At 42.7% G+C, this 21923-nt stretch overlaps 1 protein-coding gene across 3 annotated transcripts in view; it reads right to left on the bottom strand.

Annotated features, from left to right (window-relative positions):
- Positions 1 to 6401: 6401 nt before the first annotated feature.
- Positions 6402 to 21923, bottom strand: part of STIMATE (STIM activating enhancer) — a 188934-nt gene continuing 173412 nt past the window's right edge. For 2 of the 3 annotated variants that reach the window (XM_077452268.1, XM_077452267.1), the window contains exons 2-3: positions 12350 to 12470; positions 6402 to 8054 (exon numbers count right to left, since the gene is read on the bottom strand). In XM_077452268.1, coding sequence (XP_077308394.1) covers positions 7945 to 8054; positions 12350 to 12470 — 231 coding nt within the window. In that variant the 3' untranslated portion in view covers positions 6402 to 7944. The remainder of the gene's footprint in view (positions 8055 to 12349; positions 12471 to 21923) is intronic. The other variant, XM_077452269.1, reaches the window with a different exon arrangement.

Genomic DNA, 21923 nt, shown 5'->3' on the forward strand with positions numbered 1-21923 from the left:
AGTGTATTCTTTAAAGCATTTTATTTTGGCATACTGTAATTACGGAGAGAATGCTGAGCAGAAATTGGCTGGCCTGAGAAATATTCCACCTGAGGTTTCCCACATATCCAGCCTGCTTCTCCAGCTGTTTATTCCCATCTACATTCCATCCAATGATCACATGATCCCCTAAGAGACTTGTTTCCCATGGAACTGATTGGAATGTCTGTTAGGCTAGAAAACACATTAGATATAAATAGCTATATCTTGATCATTGGAATAAATAAAATGTTTAGGACCCTAAACCAAAACAAAAGTTAGTCATATAAAAGTAACATTGAAAGCGGGAAATTAAAAAAAGTAACTGCAGGGGGGGCGTGGCGAACGAGCTCCAAGATGGACGCTTGATTCCGGAGCTCCGTTCGTCCTCCAGAGAGACCTCGCCGCATCAGAGCGCACCGGCCGACAAAACACCTCCGAACCTACGGAACGATCGGCGGAACGGCGGAGACATGTCTAGGCGACGGAAGAACGTGATCCAACCACAGAAGATGGCTCAGTTCTTCGTGGCGAAAGCCCGCGGATCTCCACAAAATGGCGGCGGACGGAGCCCTCACGACGCGGAGCCACAGGCCGCACGCAGCAGCAACACGATCGGAGGAGGCTCCCTCCTGTCTAAAGGACACGCCGATATTCGAAACGATCCATCTTCAGAAACTCCGAGTCCCACGACAAGGAGCCCGGCCAAATCTAAGCCTAGACTGCTCTCCCCTGACAGACAACAAGACATGGAGGTAAGCGCTACCTCAGGCATGCAGGCTGCACAGGCCTCACACACGCAGGCCCCAGATCCCATAGCTAACTTTCCCACAACTGACCAGCCAATTTCTGACACAGTACTGAAAGAAATGTTGATTTCCCTTCGGTCAGCTCTTCACAGTGATTTGGTACAAGGCATTAATCAATGTCACAGGGAAGTGCAAGCTATGGGAGTCAGGGTGGACAGAGTTGAGAGCAGGATGGAGGATTTCTCCACAACCTATAACGTAATGGTGGACGCACATTCAGCACAGGGAGAGGACATAGCTTGGTTAAAGGATAAGGTCGCTGACCTTGAAGACCGCAGTAGACGCAACAATATTAAATTGCGTGGTATACCTGAATCGGTCCCTGCACAGCAACTTTTACAATACGCTCAAACGCTATTTTCCTCTCTACTGCCTAACCTGACTGCACAAGACTTAATAGTGGACCGCATACACAGGATCCCTAAACCCTCCTTTTTACCAGAAGGTACGCCTAGAGACACTCTCCTGCGGATTCACTTTTACCACGTTAAGGAACAGATCTTTCAAGCAGCTCGCAACCCTGACAATATACCTCCTCAGTATGCTGACTTGATAATCCTTCCGGATCTCTCAAGACACACTCTGCAGAGAAGGCGTAATCTAGCTACCATCACCAAAGCTTTAAGGAACCACAAAATTCCACATAAGTGGAAATATCCTGCTACACTGGTAATCACGTACAATGGGGTTACAAGATCCGTTAACACCTTGGAGGATGGCATAGCAACCCTGACACAATGGGGAATCCTGCATGACCCACACCCAGTCTCAATCCACCCACCACAACCTTCCCACCTCAGGGAGGAATGGCAGTTAGTCACACGCAGACGTCACAGCAAACATCAGGCCGGGAGCGGCTCCTGAACAATTTCTGACTTTCACGTTATGTCTCTCTGGCTGACGGAGTCTTTTATCAGTCTCCGATCACCCTAATGTTCAATTCAGCAGACATGTCTGCACGCGGATCAGTTGTAAGATCCTTTTTTACTATGCTACAGTTACTTGTTTTTACCTCATGTGTTTGTTTTTTCTTTTCGTTTTCCCTATCTGGACACGGTGGACCACATGCCTGGAACTTGACTACACATAAGAATGAACTGCTGGCACCCTTTCTTGCTTTGACAAACGGAAGACGCAGTGAGTACCCTGCATCTGTTACATTACAAACTTTTCCCGCACCGCCCCAATGAACATTAAGTGTCTATCCCTTAACGTGCGCGGTCTGAACCACCCTGCCAAACGCTTTTCATTATGGCGGGAGGCTCAAACCCAGAAGGCAGACATTCTCCTCATTCAAGAGACTCATTTCCAACTAATGAAAACACCTACTTGTACGCATAAGGATTTCCCGCACATCTTTCTAGCATGTACTCCTAACAAAAAAACTGGCGGGGTCATGATAGCCATCAAAAACACTGTGTCTTTCCTTCCTAAGGAATCATTCATCGATGCCAAAGGCAGATTTATCATTCTTACAGGTGACTTTGATTCCCAGCCCCTCACCTTAGTGACGTTATACGCTCCTAACCTCCACCAACTGAGATTTATTAAGAGGGTTCTCAAAAAGGCTGATTCCATGTTATATGGAAACCTCCTCATTGGAGGGGACTTTAACCTCATTGCGGATCACAATCTGGACACCACAGCAACTCACCAACGCGGGGCTTCACCTCTACCTAATCTTTTTCACACCAAAGACCTTTTCGATGTCTGGAGATGTCATCACGCTATGGAACGGGACTACACTTTTTTTTCTACAAGACATTGCTCATATTCACGTATTGATATGTTCCTGACTGACAAATGGCTTTTGCAGAGGGTTAGATCCACTCAGATACATGATATTTCATGGTCAGACCATGCTGCAATTTCCTTGTCCCTTGCCACCCATGGTGCCGCCTCCTCACCACCTATCTGGCGTTGCAATACTCGGCTCCTTCAGGAACCTAAGCTTGCACCACTTATTTCTCAGCATCTCAGGGATTTCTTCCAAACCAATTCTACCCCTGATATTGATCCATTTCTTCTTTGGAACACTCACAAAGCTTTCATGCGAGGCATTCTTATACAATTAGGGGCCAGGGAAAAGAAAAAATACAATGCATTACTTCAGGGAGTCCTGAAAGAGATACACGAGTTAGAATTACGTAATAAAGCCTCCCCTTCACCCGCTACAACGACTATGCTCGCTGATCTTCGGAATACATTAAAAAATATACTAACTCAAAAATTTGACAGACACCTCCGTAAGTTACAACTTAATTCCTATGCAAACGCTAATCGTGCGGGAAAATACCTAGCCCATAGAATCAAAGCGGCGCGCACCCGTTCTAAAATCGCTCACCTACTACATCCTCTCACCAGCCACAAAATAGTAAACCCCCAAGAGATAGCAGACCAATTTGCAGAATACTATGGGGCCCTCTACAACCTCCGCGATGACATGAACACTCCCCAACCATCCATGCAGAGCATTTAATCCTTCTTACAGCATATTAATCTCCCTTCTCTATCCGCAGATCATATCACTTACTTAAATGCTCCATTTACGTGTCGGGAGATACAGAAAATAATCAGTTCAATGCCTTCTGGCAAATCCCCAGGTCCAGACGGCTTTGGGAATGAATATTATAAAATCTTCCAAAATTTGCTATCTCCATACCTTTTAGAAGTTTTCACAAAAGCTGAACAGACCTCCTCTTTCCCCCCTGAGATGCTGAGAGCCCACATAGTGACTCTACCAAAACCGGGCAAAGATCCTACCACTCCCTCCAATTTTCGGCCGATTTCTCTCCTAAACTCTGACACGAAAATTTACGCAAAAGTATTAGTCAATAGGCTGATGACTATCATACCACATCTCATTTCTAAAGACCAGATGGGCTTTGTGAGGGGGCGGCAAACTTCGGATGCCACCAGACGAATTGTTAATGTTATTCACCATGCGAGGTCCTCGCGAACGCCTTCTCTGCTCTTCTCTGTGGATGCGGAGAAGGCGTTCGATAGGGGGCATTGGACATATATGAAGGCTGTGTTAGACAAGTTTGGTTTCCAGGGTCCAATCCTTAATGCCATCCTGGCACTTTATTCCTGCCCATCTGCACAGGTGTACACAGCAGGTCTATTGTCCAAATCATTTACCATTACCAACGGCACTCGCCAAGGGTGCCCTCTTTCCCCCACCATATTCAACCTTATTATAGAACCATTGGCAGAATCTATACGGGCAAACGACCTCATCAAGGGATTTACGTTTAACAAATCCAAACATGTTATAAACCTGTTTGCTGACGACATTATACTATTACTAACAGACCCCTTACACTCCCTCCCTCAAGCCCACAGAGTTTTATCAGATTTCGGGGACATATCCTATTATAAAGTCAACCACTCCAAATCATTGATCTTAGACCTGGGAGTTCACCCATCCACTAAACTAGTCCTGCAATCTACTCTTCCTTACTCCTGGTCTGCCAATGGCATCACCTACTTAGGCCTGACGTTGACGGACACAACATCTACTCTTGTAGAGAAGAATTTTACACCGCTATTGACTAGCATAGACAGACAACTCGCGGACATTGGGAAAAAAGAAATCTCATGGCTGGGTAGAATAGCAGCTTATAAAATGTCAATACTACCACAAATACTCTACATCTTCCGCTCCTTACCACTCCCGATACCCGCTCAATACCTTAGAGCATTGTCCAAAAGTATGTGGAAATTCACATGGGGGGGCAGGAGAGCCAGATGTCCTCGTCGGGTTCTTCTGCCCCACAAAGCGTTCGGGGGGGCTGGATATGTAGATCTTACAGATTATATGTGGGCCACTAGACTTGATCAACTCAAATACTGGTTCCGTTCTGCAGAAAGTCCGCAATGGGTGGACATCGAATCTTCTTTGCTTCCTGTAGACAGGCCTGCGGACTTTCTGCTCAGCGATGCCTGGGACCCCTGGGTGACCAGTCATATGTCCCCGACTATACAAGTGTCATTACAAGCATGGCGATATCTCTTCAAATGTAAGAATGTGGTAGCGACTAAGTTACAATACGACCTACCTATAGAACTGCTATCCGCCAAACTCCCCTCGATACAGACGTCGCGCCTTAAAGCGAAAAATATATGCTATGTCCAGGACTTGTTCCAGGGCACAGTGCCTATGTCGGTAGACCACATTATCTCAAAAGTCGAACTATCGAAATCCCTGTGGTTCTCATGCGCTCGTGCGCATCACTTCTTGACTTCACGCCTAATACCCCTCATTTCAATACCCATAAAAGCCTGGGATTTCTACTCAAATTTGAAACCTAATGACAAGGGTATCTCCCTGTTTTACAACATTTTCCAGGACAAAAGACAGTTTCACAAACACTCTACCTTTAGCAAATGGGAAAAGGACTTAGCAACTACCTTTACTGAAGACCAATGGCTTTTAGCTCTCAGAACCATCCAAAAATACTCCCATTGCGTAAGTCACTGGGAAATGACCCTGAAAATATTACATAGCTGGCATTACACTCCCTACAGACTGTCGGTCATGTTCCCGACCTCCTCACCTCAATGCTGGCAGCAATGCGGTCATGTAGGAAACTTAATACATGTTTTGTGGGAATGCAAATGTCTGAGAGGCCTATGGAACAAGACATTCCGAACGATATCTGATCTTACAGGTATCTTAACGCCTCCAAACCCCAACTTGGCTATCTTACACATCGGTATAGATAAGTTTCCATATGGTGATAGGGCTATGGTAACACATATTCTCCTGGCTACACGCAACCTAATTTTACGTAATTGGAAGAGCTCTCTAGCCCTTAACTTTTCTGAGGTGATTGCTATTGTGAATAGGAATCACTCCTTTGAAAGACTGCTGGCACTTAACTCCTTTTCTTGCAAAACCTTTGATAGTAATTGGAAATTGTGGACCACCAGGTTTAAGCCTTGTGAATGAAGTTATTTCATATTTCAGTAATCGCATGGTATATGTTGCAGATACTTTGTGATTGTATGTACCTTGATATTTTCTTGTTTTACTGTGTCCGATAACATAACCTACCTTACTTTTCTGTATTCCTTTATCCTCTGTTTTGTTATATCTGTATGTGATAAAATCCAATAAAAATCTATTGAAATAAAAAAAAAGTAACTGCAGGACAAGTGATCATACTAATTTTACCAGTATCATCTTGGCAAATGAAAATCAATTACATAATCAGACCTGGATCAGGAATCCTAGAGAGATGCCAGGGAGATGGTCCTGTAGAAGTTTATGTGACTTGTAAGAAGTTGGGACCGTGGCCATGGAATGAAGCATGCAATCTGGGATTCTGTGCTACTTTACATTGGAGGAGGGCAAAAAACAGAGATATCTTGAAAGTGTACTTGTTCTTTAGGCTTGTTGTAAAATGATGTTGCTGTTTCACACTGAAATATATTGTGGGTATCAATCTGTATAGGAATAGTTACATGAAAGGTAGGACATAAAAAGGACATGGATGTTATATCAACTTAAATATTGAAAACTAAAAAGAAAAATGGTTTGACATTTGTAAAGATAGAGCGATGGCATACTTTCACAACAAACCAAAAATTTATTTATTGTCATATGTAGAAAAACCCACTTAGAAAGTAAACACACATTAATGAATGCATTTAATTAGGCAAGTACATTTTATATAAAGTGTATTTCCATGTTTGCAGCCAGATTAGGATAACACCTACTTCATATTTGTTAAATGTTCCTATTCATATAGTATAACACGAAAAGAAAAAATATTGCAGTTTACTTTTTTTTTTGCTCTGAGGACTCCAGCACTAAAGTATCATACTTGGTTTTCTTTTGTTTATGAAAAAGCTGGGGAGCGGTGTTTGCCATCATTAACTCTGTCGGTACTCTGCTGGCCTATCTCATTATAATTTGTAAGCCATGTTAGAACACTGTCTGTCCTTCTTCACCGTATGTTACTGAGAGGGAGTCCAGCCTGTCCTAAAGCCCCATACATATAATCAAAATATCGTTCATAAGAATACCTCTTTCAAAACGATCGTACGATCATCTGATTGTTAGTACACCGCTTTTGTCTGAAATTTTCCGAAGGGTCAAACACCAATTTTTTTCTCGTTTGACACCAGATCGTATGCTTCTCATTTTAATTAGTTCAGTTTTTGTCCAAAAAAAAACAATCCAATTACATGACATCACTTCCGAATTTGTACAAGAATTTTCGTACTTTAGTAACCTATTAATTTTCGATATAGAGACTAGAATGCAAAAAACAAACAAAAACCAAACAAAAAACTGACAATTAGTTGTCTGATTGATCCTATCATGTTTACTAGGCTTAAGCTTTTCTTTTGGCACAGACTCAATCCAAACTTCAGAAATGCTTGTACTCTGACACCTTCTCATTAGAAACCTCTAAATTGGGGATGTGCAATTAGCGGACCTCCAGCTGTTGTAGAACTACAAGTCCTATGAGGCAGAGCAAGAGGGACAGCCGCAAGCATGACACCTAGAGGCAGAGGCATGATGGGACTTGTAGTTTTGCAGCAGCTGCAGGTGTGGCTAATTGCATATCCCTGCTCTAAATAATAAGAAACAATTAAAAATTTTTAAGGTATGTTGTGTGTATGGGAACACACAAATATATAGTGGGGTATTCTCAAATGTTACTGCAAAAGTGGAAATAGACTTTAAATTCTTGTAATAATGAACCTTAAAGTCTGGATATGGATTTCCAAGCTTGTAGCTGTGCCCAAACCAAAAACCAATAAGGACTAATCACTAGGAATTCTGTTGAACATTGGCATGTGCGATTGCGTGGTATGTTTACCTTAACCTCCACTTTTCATCACTAAATCACTAACCTGAGATTTCATCTGTAATCCTGCATCTATAGTACTGCAAATGTAATTTTTTTTTATTGCCATTTCCCTACCTAAATTCAGGGTTACAGGTCAACAACTTCTCCACGTGCTCTAAATGAGGATGACTGGAACCATATCAAACTATGGGGTGCAAAATGCGTTTTAAACAAAAAGTAGAAAATATTTTTTTAAGACTTGATGAATGTCCATTTCAATTTCAAGATGCTTTTCATTTATTTAATGTCCATCAGCCAAATACACTCTTCGCTGGTCCTTCTTTTTGAGGCTTGTCGAAGGCGGTTTCGTCTCCTGTCCTAACTTGACTAAACACAGATGGAGCTGCACACCCAGCTTGCTCTGGAAATAAGAGATGCTATTAGAAAACATATTTGCTCTACTCTTTTTGCTGCTGTTTTTAGCCAACCGTTTAATATAGTAATAAAGTAAATGAGAGCTTTAACAAAGTATCTCAACTTCTATGAATTGTGATTCTAGAATTCTACATGACCACCTTGATAAAGATTCTGCAATGCCTCTCTATTTATCTATCTATATACACATTTCTTTGTAAGTGGCAAACTTACAAAATATGCAGGGATTCAAATAGTTATTTGCCCCACTATATAATTTGATCCCCTGGATATTTTGTAAGTTTGCCACTTACAAAGAAATGAAGGGTCTATTGTTTTTACCATAGGTGTACATTAAATAATAGAGAGAATATCAACCAAAAATCCAGAAAAAGCACATGATACCAGTGTTATAAATTGAGTTGAGTAAAATAAGTATTTGATCCTCATGTAAAATATGACTTAGTTACATAAAGACACCAGTCCAACCAGAGTGAGTGTCTACAATTGTCCCTATCCCTGTACATTGCACACTCACATCGGTCCCTACCCTCAAGGATCCAACAATACAAGGTCCCCATTCATATACTAGGGCCAATTTGGGACAGAAGTCAATTAACCTACCTGCATGTCTTTGGAGTGTGGGAGGAAACTGGAGTACCCGGAGGAAACCCACGCAGGCACAGGGAGAACTTGCAAACTCCAGGCAGGTAGTGTCGTGGTTGGGATTCAAACCAGCGATCCTTTTTACTGCTAGGTGAGAGTGCTAACCACTACACCACTGTGCCGCCCTACTTGGTGGAGAAACCCTTGTTGGCAAGCACAGAGGTAAGACGTTTCTTTTAGTTGGTGACCAAGCTTGCACACATTTCAGGAGGGATTTTGGTCTACTCTTTTTTTTTTTTTTTTTTTTCTTTACAGATCTCCTCTTAAACCTTAAGTTTTTTCTTGGCTGCCGCCATCAATTTTCTATAGAATTAAGGTCTGGAGACTGGCTCCATGACCTTAATATGCTACTTCTTGAGCCATTTCTTTGTTGCCTTAGTGGTATGTTTTGGTTCATTGCCATGCTAAAAGACACATCCAAGACCCATCTTCAGTGTTCTGCCTGCGGGAAAAAGATTATCATCCAAGATTTTACAATACATGGCCCTATCCATTGACCTCTCAATGCAGCAAAGTTGGCCTGTACATTTAGCAGAGAAACAGCCCAAAAGCATATTGTTTCCCCCTCTTTGCTTGACTGTAGGGATGATGCTCTTAGGGTCATAGTCAGCATTTTTCTTCTTCCAAACACGGCTAGTCCCCCTCCTCAAAAAGGCACATGTACAGTCATGCCAATGAACATCTAAGTGATTCAGAGAAGGATTGGGAGAAAGTGCTGTGGTCAAATGAGACCAAAATTGAGCTCTTTGGCATTAACTCGACTCGCCGTGTTTGGAGGAAGAAAGATGCTGACTATGACCCTAAGAACAGCATCCCTACAGTCAATCACGGAGGTGGAAACATGCTTTGGGGCTGTTTCTCTGCTAAAGCTACAAGGCCGACTTTGCTGATTTGAGGGGCCATGTATTGTAACATCTTGGATGAGAACCTTCTTCCCGCAGTCAGATCACTGAAGATGAGTCATGGATGGGTCTTCCAGCATGACAATGACCCAAAACAAACCGTCAAGGCAACATAGCAGTGGATCAAGAAGAAGCACATTAAGGTTGTGGCATGGTCTAGTCAGTCTCCAGACCCTAATCCTATAAAAAAAAAAATTATAAAGATAGCTGAAACTTTGAGTTGCCAACAGACAGCCAAGAAACCTTAAGGATTTAGAGAAGATCTGTAAAGAGTGTACCAAAATCCATCCTGAGATACATGCAAACCTGGTAACCAACTTCAAGAAACATCTTACCCCTGTGCTTGCCAACAAGGGCTTCTCCACCAAGAACTAAGTCATGTTTTGCTTGGGGATCAAATACTTATTTTACTCACCGAACTGCAACTTAATTTGTAGCATTTGTTTTACGTGTTTTTTTTATTCTGGATTTCTAGTTGATATTCTGTCTCTATCATTTAAAATACACCTATGATAGTCCCTTAATTTCTTAGTAAGTGGGCAAACTTACAAAATCTGCAGGGTATCAAATAAATATTTTTACCACTGTATATAACACACACACACACATTTCCTAAGTGTGCATAATATAACTGGGTACTAACATTTATAGGTAAAGTTGATCCGGAGAATATCCGTTTGCCTCTCGGGGGATCAGGAAGGAATTTTTTCCCCTGCTTTAGCAAATTGGATCATGCTCTGCTGGGCGTTTTTTTCAACTGTGGTTATAGAATTGGGTATATGGTATTGTATGATATTATTATTATTATTATATTTTTTTTTTTTGTGGTTGAACTAGATGGACTTGTGCCTTTTTTCAACCTAACTATGTCACACACACACACACACACACCCATAAAGGGTTCAAAAGGAGAACTCTGTTCCTTAAAGTATAACTAAAGGCAAAAATCGTTTTTTCTTTGTTTTGGACAGAGTGGAGATGGATTACAATACCTGCCAGGTTTTTATTGATGTCTGCTCCCCTGTTGGGGAGATTCACCCTCTCGATTTCTCCTGTTTACCATTGTTATTGAAAGTACAAGAAAATCAAAAATTTTGGGCTGTCCCCAGAAAAGTAATAGAGGGGAAATCTCCCAGTGGGTAAACTGATTCTGCTGACCTGGGGATCCCCAAGAGATTCCTTTAATTTGGAATAATGAAGGTATATATCCCCAATGGGACACAGATGGGAATAAAATTGACAAGGGATATAATCCCCCCCCCCCCCATACAAAATAAAAAAAAAAAAAAGTTTTGCCTATAGTTTTACGAAGTACTGTATAGCTAAAGACATTTTTTTTGTGATTTTGTATAACTTTTTTTTTTTGCTGTGTCTGCCTCATTAGGATGATTTACTTTCACTTCCTGTTTTGTAGACTCGTCAGGAATTGAAAGGGCTATCTTTCCAGTGTAAGGGATATCCCCTCTTATGAAGTTGTTATAGAAACAAATGTCCCCACTGGATGATTTCTCCTTTATTTCTATTTTGGTGGCAACTTATTCTCATATCAAGTGACATTGGTGATCAAACAATTAGAAAGAGCAAATTGGTACACAGAGCTTTAAGAACCTGACACCGGATCTAAAGTCTCACCACTTTATCCCAATCTAAAAAAGTTTGGCCTTTCATTATAATTTAAAGTGCATCTAAAGCAAAACTTTTTTTAATTCATTTTAAATAGAGTAGTGTGGTTGTAACCCTTGTTATGATTTATTTTTGCTGTGTTCCATTTAGAATATAAAGTAAAGAAAAATTTCTCCGAACACACCACAGGAAGTAAAAGGAAATATTTCCAAAACAAGGGGAAATTTCCTTTTGAAGTTGTCACCAGAAAAGGTGATTTTCCCTCAGTTCAACCATACAATTTAGCTTTTATCATCACTTTTGGATAACTCTTCCAGACCATATCTCTACCCAAAAAAACAAGTTTTACCTTTACATAGACTAACATTGCCTTAGAAGATTTTGTTATGTCACAGAAAGAAGCAAATTCGTCCTCTAGTTAGAGCAGAAGCACACTCTTATTACTCATTCTACCCAAAATTTTATGAATTTGTTTTTACTTCTGTAACTCAATAACGGAAGACCCATGAACATGATGGTCTCTGCCATTCTAATTTCAACACACGAGTACGTTAGTAATGTGCTGGTGCCTTTTTAAAGCGGCTTTGTTTTAAGCATAGGACATGCAATTTTGGCCACTAGATGGAGCTGATGGTAATAGGAAAATGTGGGAAAAGCCCAACTCTGCCATTACCTGCAGTAATTCTTTTTCACCACTGAATGTCTCCCAAGGTCAAATTTTGCCCTCAATCGACCTGAAGAACAATATGAAGGTGCAGGGGAGTCATGGACCCACCCCCTGTGGGCCTCACATGGCACCCTGCACTCTTAAGCAAACGAAAAATGTAAAATGGCGTATACAGTTGTGCCATCATTTGTTTCATTTTTCGAAACAAAATCCAGCATGTTGTATTAGGCACTTTCGATTGTGACACGAAAATCGCATGCTGCAGCTGGCACACTATTAATGCAAAAAATGAATGACCAAGAATTTTCATTTGGCCTTTAACTCGTCTTTGGCCAGCACATATATATTTTTTTTTTTTACATTTTGTTTTTATATTTTTCTTCTTTGATTTTGTACAATGCTATTCTGTCTGAATAGTAAACACTCCTATGGGCTTAGACTCACCACATTGTTTCATAACTTGGTATGTTTTGGACTTGATAGGAGTTTGTTGGCTAAGCTTATTCCTTGCCCCTTTCAGGTCTTCTTCCTTCACTGCAGGCCTCTTCTTTTTAACAGGCTCATTCTTGGAGAAAACAGAATACAAAATCATTATTCAGCTACTGACATGGGTATGCTAATCCATACCTAAACATAGCACATAGTCTGGTTGACAAAAAAGACACAAGTCCATCCATTTCAAACAACAGAAGGGGGGAAAAATGTACACAATCCTATAGTCCCAGTTGATCCAGAGCAGGGATCTCCAAACTATGGCCCTTCAGTTGTTCAGGAACTACAATTCCCATCATGCCTAGTCATGTCTATGAATGTCAGAGTTTTACAATGCTTCATGGGACATGTAGTTCCTCAACAGCTGGAGGGCCATAGTTTGGAGATCCCTGATCCAGAGGAAGGCAAAAAAATCCCAGCAAAGCATGAACCAAATGACTCCAGAATGCCCTAGGCTGGGTTCATAATGATGCGACATTGTACCACATTCCTGTGCAAATCACATGCGATTCTGTACAGTGCGATTTGAGCCCATGATTTTGTATGGCTCAAATCCCACTGCATCCACACGTAAAAGATGCAGACACTTTTTTTTCTTGCTGCACTGAAATTGGATCACATGGAGCAACTGCATTTGCAAAGTGTGCAGTGTATTTGCCTTTAATAAATCAACCCCAAAGTCCACACCTGTGCAGTGTTTTTTTCAACATATTTTTAAAAGTGCAGGACAATTGATTTAACCACTTCCTGCCCACAGTCAAATGACAGTGTAGTGGTGCAGCTCTCGTTCTAGGATGCCGTCATATGACAGTATTCCTAGGACACGGTGCAAACCCGATCTCGGTAAAGAGCCAATGCTGAACATCTTTACCCATGTGATTGGCTGAGTCCCATTACAGCCAGCGACATGTAAACAAGGAAGTGCCATTTATCGGGTCTCCTTGCCCCACACTGAGAGTGTGTGGCAAGGAGAGCCAATCAGTGGCATCTCCTCACAGAGGAGACTGTACAGGTAATCAGGGCACTGATGATCAGTTTTCGGTCTTTTTTCTTTGTAAAGAATAGAAACAAAACAGCAGTGATTATATACCAGCAAAAGAAATCTCTTTTTTTGTAAACAAAGTGATAAAAAATAAATTTGGGTACTGTGTTGCATGACAGCACAATTGTCATTCAAAGTGTGAAAGCTGAAAATTGTGCGTGAAAGTGCCCAGTAGGCAAGTGGTTAACATGGTTTCCTATGGGTCCCATCTATGCCCATACATCTATGCAGTATCCTGCCGTGCGTTTTCGGAAGAGATGCAGGGATTTTTTTCATGCAGGAATGCGTCCATAGACTTCAATAGAAACACACCAAAAATGCATGACAAACATGTATATTTGCTTTTGTTGTGTTTTTTGTCAGGATTTTGTGTCCAATATCCAGTCTCTTCCTACAAAAAAAACAATATGCATGAAGCAGAATGATTTCCAGCTTCCATAATCCAGCTTTAAGGAGTAAAGGACCAACTCCAGATATGGTATACACATATTTACACTTGTCCAAACTGGACCATTGCCATACTTAAACATTAGCTTTGATGTCTTTATAAATGGGTTAGGTTTTGTAGTTTTTGTATGTGATCGTTTTATTTAAATTAAATCTTTTTCACAAATTTTGGTGCTTAATTTGGAATGTTTTATTTAGTACCTTGCATGTTTTTAGCATAAACAAATTAACCCAATTGTTTTTTTAAATGCACTTTTAGCTTGTTTTTTTTTTTATATATATTTTTATTTGCCAGGCAATAAATGTTACATACAGTATCAAATCCATTACAAAAAATGTGCCCATAATATTTCAGTACACAAGGGTAGGAATACAGAAAGTCTTCAAGAGAAAACAAAACAAGCAAAACAAAACAAAACACAGTATACATTGCAAGTACAACCTCTGTACATAGTACAAGCCACCTGTAAGCTTCACAACCTGGCATTAATGTTTTAAGTTTTTTCCCTTTTCCTGAATGGATAAAGGTAATGTCACTAAAACACAACAACAAAAAAGACCCCTCTGCATATCCCCCACAAAATGAAAACAGGTCCCCGAATTGTGTATGACATCTCCTATACTCATGCAAGGGGAGGAGGGGGAATTATAGTTCCCTCTCCTCCCCTTCTTATGTAATCAAATAGTTACCTCCCCCTCCAAAGTGTCAGGAGAATCAAATCTTTCTAATTTTTTTTGGGGGATCCCCAAGTCTCGTATGTTGTTCGATATAGCGGTTTATCCAACTAACCTCCACATCCCCAAAGTGAGACTTTCAGGAAGTATCAACCTTCTTGCTATAGGCTTGTGGACATAGAATAAAAAAGCCTACGAAACTGTTTTGTGGTCGCATCCGTCTCCTCAATAACTCAGAGGAGACATAACAGGGGATTACACGTTTGGGAAACGGAAGGTATCAGCAATGAATTCCATTACCCAGGACCACAAGGACCGTACCTTTGAGCACTCCCACGCTATATGAATAAATGTACCCTCACTCATTTTTAGTTTAACTGCTTGTTGACCGCCTCACGCCGATATACGTCAGCAGAAGGGCTCGTACGGACAGAATCGCGTACCTGTATGTTGCCTTTTAAGAGGTGCCCGCGACAAGCTCCATGAGTCGGGTCACGGGTCCCGCGGACTGCCACGGGGATACCCACAATCGTCTCACGGGGAGATGCTAATGTAAACAAGAATCTCCCCGTTCTGCCTAGTGACAGTGTCACTGATCTCTGCTCCCTGTGATTGGAGCAGAGATCAGTGACGTGTCACACACAGCCACGCCCCCCTACAGTTAGAAGCACGCCCCTAGGACACACTTAAGCCCTACACTGCCCCTTAGTGGTTAACTCCTTCACTGCCAGTGTCCTTTACACAGGAATCAGTGCATTTGTATAGCACTGACTGCTGTATAAATGACAATGGTCCCAAAAATGTGTCAAAAATGTCAGATGTGTCCGCCATAATGTCGCAGTCACAATAAAAATCACTAGTAAAAAAAATTATTAATAAAAATGCCATAAAACTATCCCCTATTTTGTAAACACTATAACTTTTGTGCAAACCAATCAATAATCGCTTGTTGCGATTTTTTTACCAAAAATATGTAGAAGAATACGTATCGGCCTAAACTGAGGGAAAAAAATGTTTTTTATATATATTTTTGGGGGATATTTATTATAATAAAAAGTAAAAAATAATGCGTTTTTTTCAAAATTGTTGCTATATTTTTGTTTATAGCGCAAAAAATAAAAACCGCAGGGGTGATCAAATACCACCAAAAGAAAGCTCTATTTGTGGGAAAAAAAGGACGTAAATTTTGTTTGGGAGCCACGTCACACAACCGCGCAATTGTCAGTTAAAGCGGCGCAGTGCCGAATCGCAAAAAGTGGTCTGGTCTTAAGCCAGCAAAATGGTCCAGGGCTTAAGTGGTTAGAAAGGACTGTGTACATGGCTCTCATACCATGCGCTAAGTTCAATGGCTTTACTTTTCTGAGCATTGAAAACAATCTAGAGAGAAGATGTAGCCCTGCAATCAGATACTGTAGGACCTTTATTAGCCTATAATAGTAATTACAAGAGACGTGTTCCCAATCCGTGTTCTCTCACACTGAGCGCAGTGTTGCTGAAAACAGAACATGTGATGCCAGTAGCAAACCTTCCTTGTTTCTCTTTCAATGTTTTAATGTTTAATCAGACAATTCACTGAACATCTTCATGGAGGCCTTTCATGGAGCTCTGGACCACAATTTGGAGTTTAATAATACTTAAAGTGGATGTAAACCCAATTCATGAAATTTGAGCTGGGCACATATTACTGCAGTGTTTTTTTGTTATCTCTCTTCAAAGCACTTAGTCTAGTAGCTCAGTCCTGCTCTGTTCCTCTGTTATCAGCCTGATAACTTTTGACAAGCTCTCCAAGGCCCAGAGATAGAATTGTGTTGGAGGAGGTTGCTATAAATAGATTAGCAGCCAGCTAAACTATACAAAGGCAACCTCTGCATGTGTGGGAGAGGAGGGTGTGTGACTTTGATCCAATCAGCTTTTTCACAGTCTTTCACAGTGTCTAGCAATGAGCTCCTCCTACAGGGGAACCAGGAAGTTAAAATTCTAATGCTGTGTACACACAAGCGGAATGTCCGACAGAAAAAGTCAGACAGGAGCTTTTCATCGTATAAACCAATTCCTATCGCGAAAACCGCTCGTCTGTATGCTGTTCCGACATACCAAAAACGATGCATGCTCTAAAGCGAGTATGAGACAGAAGCGCTCGGTGTGGTAAAACTAGCATTCCTAATGGAGCTAGCTCATTCCTCACGCAGCAAATCCTGTGATCTTTTAATACAGCACATTATTTTCTTCTTTTAATGCTAGAAAAATGAAATTGTTTTGCTGCTCATATTCACACAGAGTCCGATCTCCATAATAATGTTTAGAATTCATTTTTATAGTTTTTTTGGTATAATTTCATCAAGATCTCCTTTTTTTTGGATTGTTGAAACATTATTTTTTAGTGATCTCCATATATAATTTTATTTTTTATGTGTCAAGTTACCACAATAACAGTATTATCTTGTTACAGGGGAGGGCTGGGCCAGGGGGCAGGGATGCAATTGCCCCCTGGGCTGCTCTGATATGCGGTGGCAAAGGCTGCTGTGTCGTCAGCTCAAAACCGCAACATGCACAGTTCTTGAGCTGGCCGAGTCCAGTACTGTGAGCCAGCGATGTCTTCATGTCAGGGCTGACAGTCTGTGTTACACAGCACAGCCCCGCCCAGCCCCTCCCTACTCCACACCATTGGCTGGCAGAGGCTGGACCTGCTCTCTGCTCAAACTGAGCAGTTGGCTGGAATCCAGTGAGGCTCCTGGGAGGCTGGGACCATCCAAGTAAGTGAGCTCCTCCTCTCGCCTCCTCTCTGCAGCCAAAGAGTTTTTTTTATAGCAGCCTGTGCCAGTACCTTGCCCTCCTAGGGCTAGGTGGTAAGATGAGGGCTCTCACTGACATGCTGCAGTTTGGCTGCAGTGCTGGTGTACTGGCAGTCATCCTGCATGTTGCCCCTGGGACATAGAGGATGCACATTTTTACTGCATGTTCTGAAAGTGCACAAAACGTCCTGCATGCTGCATGTTTGGTGCACTTTCAGAACATGCAGCAACAATGAGTAACCTAAAAGAAGTCTGAGGGTGTGTGACATCCGCCAGTACACCCGCACTGCAGCCAAACCGCAGCACACCAGTGTGAGCCTAAATGCTTGTATTCACTTGCAGCAGCCACTGTCACTCCTCTGAAAAGTGATCCATGCTCAGGTCACTTTTCAGAGGCATTTGACAGGCAGTGAATAGTTGATATCACATTTCATCCCTGCCTGCTTTAACCCCCCTAAATGCCAATCCCTGCAGATAATGACACAGTTCACTTTGAACTCCACCTTATTTCCATTACTCTCTGTAGGTATTAGATGTGGTCTCACCTTTTTGTTTGCACATCTAATACCAAAGGGTACTTTCACACTGGGGTGATGTGGGTGGTAGTGGTACAGCGCTGCTCGTTTTAGTGGCGCTTTATAATTGTTTTAGTGGCGCTAGCGGGGCACTTTTAACCCCCACTAGTGGCCAGAGAAAGTGTTAAAAACGGCCGTGTTGCATTCATTTCAATGGGCTGGGCACCTCTCCCAAACTGCCCCAATAATGCTGCTTGCTGGACTTTTCAGAATGTCCTTCAAGTGCACCGCCCCAGTGGGAAACCTGGGGTGGCATAAGAAGCGCTTTACAGGTGCTGTTTTTTAGCACTAAAACGCCTGTACAGCGCCTTCAGTGTTAAAGGACCCTAAAGAGAGTTCTGGAAATAAGGTGGAGTTCAAAGTGAATTTCTACACCTAAGTGGAGCCCCCCTTTCAGAAGATTTGAGGATATTATTAAACCCAGAGACTGGTGGACTTAGGCCACAATAGACAGATTGAAATTCTGCCGGTTCAGCAGACATTTCAATCTATCTCTGTGCAGACTGGTTTTACAGAAATCGACTCCATCAACTGACAGTACAACCAGAGTGTCTTTATGTTTTTTAGCGATCAGTGCTGGCTGCTTTAGCTGCCAGCAGTGATCGCTGTATTCTGATGGCTTGGAAACTTTCACCTCAGAGCACACACTGACACACGGCTCTTACGGAAGCTTGGTAATTCAAGTTCTGGGCTTCCCTAACATTACAGCCCTGTGGGGCTGTGACCAAGTCTGGGCAAGAGCTGGGATATGACATTACTTACCTCATATCCCTGCCACTCCTAAACCTGCTCCACTGCAGCACAAGGCCCACAATTCCCTTAATCTGGCCTGTGCTCCGGCATGCGCCTGCATGTGCATTTCTTACTATCCGCAATTGAGACAGGAGGAACCTGCACCCTGGTGAATCTGGTGTTCATGCTGGGGAGACAGCAGAACTTGCGTGTTTAGCCTGCTGCGCTCACTGTGACTCTCAGCTACTCTGCTTGCTTGGCTTGCCCAGTGGTGTGGTGCTCACTCACCAGAGAAGCTCCGGACTCCACAGATAGTGCTTAGTGTGGTGGCAGTGACAGCACAGTCTTTAGTCTTCATCTTCCTGCAGTCTCATTGGTCTGTGTACTGGGTGTGGGGAAGGGGCCAGCTCTTTTACTCAGTCTCTCTGGGGGCAATCATGCAGTCTCTTTCTGAGAGACTGCTCCATTCTCTGAGAGACTGCTCCACTTCACACTGCCTGTACAGAGACTGACTGCTTTACAGTGCCTGCACAGAAAGTGATTGCTCTCTCTGTGCAGGCAGTGAGGTCTGTGCAGGCAGTGTGAAGCGGGGTCTCTCTCTGTGGAGGCAGTGTGAAGCGGGGTCTCTCTCTGTGCAGGCAGTGTGAAGCGGGGTCTCTCTCTGTGGAGGCAGTGTAAAGCGGGGTCTCTCTCTGTGCAGGCAGTGTGAAGCGGGGTCTCTCTCTGTGGAGGCAGTGTGAAGCGGGGTCTCTCTCTGTGGAGGCAGTGTGAAGCGGGGTCTCTCTCTGTGGAGGCAGTGTGAAGCGGGGTCTCTCTCTGTGCAGGCAGTGTGAAGCGGGGTCTCTCTCTGTGGAGGCAGTGTAAAGCGGGGTCTCTCTCTGTGCAGGCAGTGTGAAGCGGTGTCTCTCTCTGTGGAGGCAGTGTGAAGCGGTCTCTCTCTGTGGAGGCAGTGTGAAGCAGTCTCTCTCTGTGCAGGCAGTGTCAAGCAGTCTCTCTCTCTTTGGGGCAATGTGGAGCAGTCTTCCTCTCTCTCTGTACGGGGAATGTGGTGTAGATGGGTGGTGAGCTGATTCAGTGGTTCAATGGGCCACTTGACTGGACTTGCCCCCCAGGCCTCAGGCCCAACTGAGGCAATATCATTTTGGGCATTTTTCCTTAAAAAATTGTGCAACATGCAGCAGGATAAGATGATGTGGTTGATTTTGTACTCTGCCATATGGATTGCTGTCAGAAACAGGCGGAACCGGCTGGCCATTATCCCAAAGTTATTCTCAATGACTCTTCTTGCTCTGGCCAGCCGGTAGTTAAATACCCTCCTCTCCGGGGTGTGGGTCCTTTGGGGAAATGGCCTCATCAGGTGCTTGTCAAGACCGAATGCTTCATCAGCAATAAAGACGAACGGGAGTCCTTCTATGTTGTCCGCATCAGGTGGCAATGCCAGGCCACCAGTCTGGAGACGTTGGTAAAACTCTGTCTAGGCAAAGACTCCTTCATCCTCCATCCGGCCATTCTTTCCCACGTCCACATAGAGTAACTCATATTGTGCCGACACCACCGCCATTAACACTATACTATTAAACCCCTTATAGTTATAATAGAAAGACCCCGAATGGGGTGTTGGCACGATGTGGACGTGCTTCCCATCTATAGCCCCTCCACAGTTGGGAAAGTCCCAACGGTCGTAAAAATGGGATGCAACAGTCTGCCATTCCCGTGGCGTTCAAGGAAACTGTGGAGTCAAAAAAGAACTTTTGCATATAACATTGCAAGCCGATTAGACACAAACATTCTTGGCCGACATCAGTATAACATTTATTTTAATGAGTATTTCAAGACAAAAATCTAAGGTCCACTTATCAGATTCCTCACCCCCTCTGATGGCCCATTGTAAAAATGTTAGGGGGGGGAGGGCTCGAGCTGAGTTTGGGACCCAAAAAAAAGCCTCTGGCACTCTGCCTGAATTTAAGGACACACATAACATTTGTACACATTTTAGGGTGTGTTTTGGGTAAAGCACTACAATGGAGTTGACAAAATACATTGTTAAGGGACTAGGCTATAGGTGAATATGGGCCCAGGATAGCATGCTGGGGAGGTTAGTGAAGGCAAATATGCATATAGGCCAAAAAAAAAGCATTTTAAAAGCTTACAGCATGCATGAAGATAAAGGGGACATTCACAGCATATTACAATCATGGTAATTAGGGAACGATTAAATAAATACAATACATTAGAAAACATTAAATACATATAATGTGATATTAAAGGATAAAACTTACCCTAATATAGTAGTCCTTCTGCAAGACCTGAATGATGGCAGAACAAGTCTCTGGAATAATAATCCCTAGATCCTGGGGGAGATGCCTGTAGAGAACTTGAGGTCTTGTAGACACCTCCCAGTCGCTAAGTACAGTACCGCAAGGTGGCGACGAGCCTCTGCTCTGGAGTGATGGCTTGTCACATGCAGGTGTCATGCTTTGTAATATAAGGGGTGAGCAAAGCCAACAGATGGTGAAAAACGGGGTCCGTCATCCAGAGAAAATTCCTTAAATCAGGATTATTCTCCTGGATCTCACGCAGCAGAGACATATGAGACATATGAGAGAATTGGTCAAGCTGGAGTAACCAATTCTTGGTCCATGAACTCCTTCTCGCCCTGTTCATGGACTGGGCTTGGGTCAAAGTATGAATCCCAACACCAAGCCCCCACACAGCAGGAACTTACGACGAGTACGTAACCGCAACATGGTTGGCTGGTCAGAACGAACTTAACAGAAGGCACTGAAGAACAGCAAGAACCTGTGAAGAGCGAGCTGAAAATCAGCAATGAGCGGACAATAGCTCACTGAAAAACAGATTCGAACTGACTACAAACCCACAAGCACAAACTGAACAGCAGTTAGTGTTGCATTTCCTTTTTCTAGTCGTGTTGTACGTCACCACATTCTTGACAGTCGGACTTTGATGTGATTGTGTGTATGCAAGACAGTTTCAGCGGAATTCCGTCGGAACAACCTTCAGAGATTATTCCTGACGGGAAAACCGGTCGTGTGTGCACGGCATAACAGAATGTGCACTTTTTAAACAGTATATTAAGGCGAAGATATACATGTAAAACTTATATAGGAAGATTTGTTTCATCTCTGTGTATCATCTGACGCTGTTCACGTCACTGGGTATAGGAGAGGGTTTACATCTGCTTTAAGCTGGCCATAGATGGAGCGATTTTTGTAGTTACAGAAAAAGAAAAATCGCTTGATTTC

Source organism: Lithobates pipiens, unplaced genomic scaffold (assembly GCF_037356315.1).
Source record: "Lithobates pipiens isolate NorthernLeopardFrog02 unplaced genomic scaffold, aLitPip1_a1.2 Scaffold_23, whole genome shotgun sequence".
In the NCBI taxonomy this organism is placed as follows: domain Eukaryota; kingdom Metazoa; phylum Chordata; class Amphibia; order Anura; family Ranidae; genus Lithobates; species Lithobates pipiens.